This window comes from Polyodon spathula, unplaced genomic scaffold (genome assembly GCF_017654505.1).
Source record: "Polyodon spathula isolate WHYD16114869_AA unplaced genomic scaffold, ASM1765450v1 scaffolds_2153, whole genome shotgun sequence".
Classification (NCBI taxonomy): domain Eukaryota; kingdom Metazoa; phylum Chordata; class Actinopteri; order Acipenseriformes; family Polyodontidae; genus Polyodon; species Polyodon spathula.
Window position 1 is genome coordinate 1 of NW_024473627.1, and position 7,000 is coordinate 7,000.

Sequence of the window (7,000 nt, forward strand, 5' to 3'; positions counted from 1 at the left end):
GCATTTCTAGATTCAACAGGTCTCAGTGTTAAATAAAGGTTCCATTATTATTATTATATTATACGTATTCCATATATTATTATTATTATTTTATTAGTATTATTATTAGTATTATTATTATTTTATTATTATTATTTTTATTATTATTTGTTTATATTATTTTAAAAAACGAGGACCAATACTCGAAAAAGAGGTAGTTGTCTTGGGGTGTGGGTGATCTCTACAGCAATTATTCTAGAATAGGTCGCGTAATAATCAAGTGGAAGTGCATTGCTTACAATTGTTGTTCTGTGTCCATGACGTAAAGACGTCGAAACACTGAGCATCACCTACAATTATTATTATTATTATTATTATTAGTAGCAATTTTTTTATTATTTTTATTATTATTTTTATTTTTATTTTTATTTTCTGCATTTTTTATTTATTATTATTATTAGTATTATTATTATTATTAGAATGGAAGCCAGGGTCCCACACAGAGATTCACATTATTTGATTGCATCACCTAGAGCACTCGCATTATTGAGCATCATCCCAGAGCACTCACACAATTAACACAAAAAACAATATATATACACTGAGCATCACCTAGAGCACTCACACAATTAACACAAAAAACAATATATATACACTGAGCATCACCTAGAGCACTCACACAATTAACACAAAAAACAATATATATACACTGAGCATCACCTAGAGCACTCGCACAATTAACACAAAAAGCAATATATATACACTGAGCATCACCTAGAGCACTCGCACAATTAACACAAAAAACAATATTATATAACTGAGCATTACCTAGAGCACTCGCATTATTATTATTAAAGCAATATATATACACTGAGCATCACCTAGAGCACTCGCACAATTAACACAAAAAGCAATATATATACACTGAGCATCACCTAGAGCACTCGCACAATTAACACAAAAAGCAATATATATACTCACATCACCTAGGCGCCGGCTTTGATCTGCTGGTAGAGTTTGTGTTGATCTTCATCCCAGAAAGGGGGGTACCCCACGAGAAGGATGTACATACACTCAGCCCCTGAGAATGGAAATTAGCGCAAAAACAGATATCAATACACTCAGCATCACCTAGAGCAAAGCAACAATTACACAGACCTGCAGCTGCATAAACGCTGAGCATCACCTAGAGCACTCACACAATTAACACAAAAAACAATATATATACACTGAGCATCACCTAGAGCACTCGCACAATTAACACAAAAAACAATATATATACACTGAGCATCACCTAGAGCACTCACACAATTAACACAAAAAACAATATATATACACTGAGCATCACCTAGAGCACTCGCACAATTAACACAAAAAGCAATATATATACACTGAGCATCACCTAGAGCACTCGCACAATTAACACAAAAAACAATATATATACACTGAGCATCACCTAGAGCACTCGCACAATTAACACAAAAAACAATATATATACACTGAGCATCACCTAGAGCACTCGCACAATTAACACAAAAAACAATATATATACACTGAGCATCACCTAGAGCACTCGCACAATTAACACAAAAAACAATATATATACACTGAGCATCACCTAGAGCACTCGCACAATTAACACAAAAAACAATATATATACACTGAGCATCACCTAGAGCACTCGCACAATTAACACAAAAAACAATATATATACACTGAGCATCACCTAGAGCACTCGCACAATTAACACAAAAAACAATATATATACACTGAGCATCACCTAGAGCACTCGCACAATTAACACAAAAAACAATATATATACACTGAGCATCACCTAGAGCACTCGCACAATTAACACAAAAAACAATATATATACACTGAGCATCACCTAGAGCACTCGCACAATTAACACAAAAAGCAATATATATACACTGAGCATCACCTAGAGCACTCGCACAATTAACACAAAAAACAATATATATACACTGAGCATCACCTAGAGCACTCGCACAATTAACACAAAAAACAATATATATACACTGAGCATCACCTAGAGCACTCGCACAATTAACACAAAAAACAATATATATACACTGAGCATCACCTAGAGCACTCGCACAATTAACACAAAAAACAATATATATACACTGAGCATCACCTAGAGCACTCGCACAATTAACACAAAAAACAATATATATACACTGAGCATCACCTAGAGCACTCGCACAATTAACACAAAAAACAATATATATACACTGAGCATCACCTAGAGCACTCACACAATTAACACAAAAAACAATATATATACACTGAGCATCACCTAGAGCACTCGCACAATTAACACAAAAAACAATATATATACACTGAGCATCACCTAGAGCACTCGCACAATTAACACAAAAAACAATATATATACACTGAGCATCACCTAGAGCACTCACACAATTAACACAAAAAACAATATATATACACTGAGCATCACCTAGAGCACTCGCACAATTAACACAAAAAGCAATATATATACACTGAGCATCACCTAGAGCACTCGCACAATTAACACAAAAAACAATATATATACACTGAGCATCACCTAGAGCACTCACACAATTAACACAAAAAACAATATATATACACTGAGCATCACCTAGAGCACTCGCACAATTAACACAAAAAACAATATATATACACTGAGCATCACCTAGAGCACTCGCACAATTAACACAAAAAACAATATATATACACTGAGCATCACCTAGAGCACTCGCACAATTAACACAAAAAGCAATATATATACACTGAGCATCACCTAGAGCACTCGCACAATTAACACAAAAAACAATATATATACACTGAGCATCACCTAGAGCACTCGCACAATTAACACAAAAAGCAATATATATACACTGAGCATCACCTAGAGCACTCGCACAATTAACACAAAAAGCAATATATATACACTGAGCATCACCTAGAGCACTCGCACAATTAACACAAAAAACAATATATATACACTGAGCATCACCTAGAGCACTCGCACAATTAACACAAAAAACAATATATATACACTGAGCATCACCTAGAGCACTCGCACAATTAACACAAAAAGCAATATATATACACTGAGCATCACCTAGAGCACTCGCACAATTAACACAAAAAACAATATATATACACTGAGCATCACCTAGAGCACTCGCACAATTAACACAAAAAACAATATATATACACTGAGCATCACCTAGAGCACTCGCACAATTAACACAAAAAACAATATATATACACTGAGCATCACCTAGAGCACTCACACAATTAACACAAAAAACAATATATATACACTGAGCATCACCTAGAGCACTCGCACAATTAACACAAAAAACAATATATATACACTGAGCATCACCTAGAGCACTCACACAATTAACACAAAAAACAATATATATACACTGAGCATCACCTAGAGCACTCGCACAATTAACACAAAAAACAATATATATACACTGAGCATCACCTAGAGCACTCGCACAATTAACACAAAAAACAATATATATACACTGAGCATCACCTAGAGCACTCGCACAATTAACACAAAAAACAATATATATACACTGAGCATCACCTAGAGCACTCACACAATTAACACAAAAAACAATATATATACACTGAGCATCACCTAGAGCACTCACACAATTAACACAAAAAACAATATATATACACTGAGCATCACCTAGAGCACTCGCACAATTAACACAAAAAACAATATATATACACTGAGCATCACCTAGAGCACTCACACAATTAACACAAAAAACAATATATATACACTGAGCATCACCTAGAGCACTCGCACAATTAACACAAAAAACAATATATATACACTGAGCATCACCTAGAGCACTCGCACAATTAACACAAAAAACAATATATATACACTGAGCATCACCTAGAGCACTCGCACAATTAACACAAAAAACAATATATATACACTGAGCATCACCTAGAGCACTCGCACAATTAACACAAAAAACAATATATATACACTGAGCATCACCTAGAGCACTCACACAATTAACACAAAAAACAATATATATACACTGAGCATCACCTAGAGCACTCACACAATTAACACAAAAAACAATATATATACACTGAGCATCACCTAGAGCACTCACACAATTAACACAAAAAACAATATATATACACTGAGCATCACCTAGAGCACTCGCACAATTAACACAAAAAACAATATATATACACTGAGCATCACCTAGAGCACTCGCACAATTAACACAAAAAACAATATATATACACTGAGCATCACCTAGAGCACTCGCACAATTAACACAAAAAACAATATATATACACTGAGCATCACCTAGAGCACTCGCACAATTAACACAAAAAACAATATATATACACTGAGCATCACCTAGAGCACTCGCACAATTAACACAAAAAACAATATATATACACTGAGCATCACCTAGAGCACTCGCACAATTAACACAAAAAACAATATATATACACTGAGCATCACCTAGAGCACTCGCACAATTAACACAAAAAACAATATATATACACTGAGCATCACCTAGAGCACTCGCACAATTAACACAAAAAACAATATATATACACTGAGCATCACCTAGAGCACTCGCACAATTAACACAAAAAACAATATATATACACTGAGCAACCTAGAGCACTCGCACAATTAACACAAAAAGCAATATATATACACTGAGCATCACCTAGAGCACTCGCACAATTAACACAAAAAACAATATATATACACTGAGCATCACCTAGAGCACTCACACAATTAACACAAAAAACAATATATATACACTGAGCATCACCTAGAGCACTCACACAATTAACACAAAAAACAATATATATACACTGAGCATCACCTAGAGCACTCGCACAATTAACACAAAAAACAATATATATACACTGAGCATCACCTAGAGCACTCACACAATTAACACAAAAAACAATATATATACACTGAGCATCACCTAGAGCACTCGCACAATTAACACAAAAAACAATATATATACACTGAGCATCACCTAGAGCACTCGCACAATTAACACAAAAAACAATATATATACACTGAGCATCACCTAGAGCACTCGCACAATTAACACAAAAAACAATATATATACACTGAGCATCACCTAGAGCACTCGCACAATTAACACAAAAAACAATATATATACACTGAGCATCACCTAGAGCACTCGCACAATTAACACAAAAAACAATATATATACACTGAGCATCACCTAGAGCACTCGCACAATTAACACAAAAAACAATATATATACACTGAGCATCACCTAGAGCACTCACACAATTAACACAAAAAACAATATATATACACTGAGCATCACCTAGAGCACTCACACAATTAACACAAAAAACAATATATATACACTGAGCACTCGAACAATAACACAAAAACAATATATATACACTGGAGCATCACCTGAGCACTCGCACAATTAAACACAAAAAAACCATTATATATACACTGAGCACCTAGAGCACTCACACAATTAACACAAAAAACAATATATATACACTGAGCATCACCTAGAACAAACACAAAAAACAATATATATACACTGAGCATCACCTAGAGCACTCGCACAATTAACACAAAAAACAATATATATACACTGAGCATCACCTAGAGCACTCGCACAATTAACACAAAAAACAATATATATACACTGAGCATCACCTAGAGCACTCACACAATTAACACAAAAAACAATATATATACACTGAGCATCACCTAGAGCACTCGCACAATTAACACAAAAAACAATATATATACACTGAGCATCACCTAGAGCACTCGCACAATTAACACAAAAAGCAATATATATACACTGAGCAAAGACTTCTAGTGGAAATGCTTGCCATTGAATTGACACTGAAGACACTGAGAAAGACTTCTAGTGGAAGCGTGTCTCGCTGAGCTTTGTTTTCGCTGCTCTTGGACTCACCGCATGCCCAGATATCCACAGGTTTTCCGTATGCTTCTTTCCGCAGCACCTCAGGAGACAGGTATCCCGGCGTTCCAGCAAATCCTGGGAAAGGAGAGGAGCGTGAGATGGGAATGCAGTTGCAGTAACACGCTGACAGAGGCTGAGACCAGGCAGGGGCTAGCCCGGCTGCTGCCCGTATCGGCACGCGACGCAGAAGTACATAACAATCCATCAGTTACAGTCACTATACATAGAGTAAATAACACACTCAAAACTAATGTTTGAGGACGTGCACGTCTCAGTGTGTCTCTGTGTGTCTCTGTGTGGCTCTGTGTGTCTCCAAGTTGTTCAGTGTGTCTCTGTGTCTCTCGAAGTTGTTCAGCATGTCTCTATGGGTCTCAGCGTGTCTGTGTGTCTCAGCGTGTCTCCGTGTGGCTCAGTGTGTCTCTGCGTGTCTCCGTGTGGCTCAGTGTGTCTCCTCGTGTCTCTGTGTGTCTCCGTGTGGCTCAGTGTGTCTCTGTGTGTCTCCGTGTGGCTCAGTGTGTCTCTGCATGTCTCAGCATGTCTCAGCATGTCTCTGCGTGTCTCCATGTGTCTCTGTGTGGCTCAATGTGTCTCCGTGTGGCTCAGTGTGTCTCTGTGTGGCTCTGTGTGTCTCCAAGTTGTTCAGTGTGTCTCTGTGTCTCTCGAAGTTGTTCAGCATGTCTCTATGGGTCTCAGCGTGTCTGTGTGTCTCTGCGTGTCTCAGTGTGTCTCTGCATGTCTCAGCGTCTCTCAGTGGTTGATGGTTTTACTCACCGAACCAGGCCTGCTGCTCTCCCTGCACCTCGATGGCCAGTCCGAAATCAGCCAGCTTCACGGCTGCGTTTTTACACTTACTGGCGAGGAGCAGGTTCTCAGGCTATAGACAGGAGAGGAAACATTAATCTGAGAAAACTGACACGCACACGCACGGGGAGGGGGGGGGGGTGATCAATCTAAAACCCCTTTTTCCCCCCATCTGTAATTTAAAGCTGTGTTCT

At 37.2% G+C, this 7,000-nt stretch overlaps 1 protein-coding gene across 1 annotated transcript; it reads right to left on the reverse strand.

Annotated features, from left to right (window-relative positions):
* Nucleotides 1–5,917: 5,917 nt before the first annotated feature.
* LOC121310428 (calcium/calmodulin-dependent protein kinase type II subunit beta-like) lies at nucleotides 5,918–6,879 on the reverse strand (the record flags this gene model as incomplete). Its single annotated transcript, XM_041243606.1, has 2 exons — nucleotides 5,918–6,080; nucleotides 6,777–6,879. Coding segments are annotated over 2 exons (266 nt in total), but the record flags the coding sequence as incomplete, so codon positions are not given.
* Between the last annotated feature and the right edge of the window lie 121 nt (nucleotides 6,880–7,000).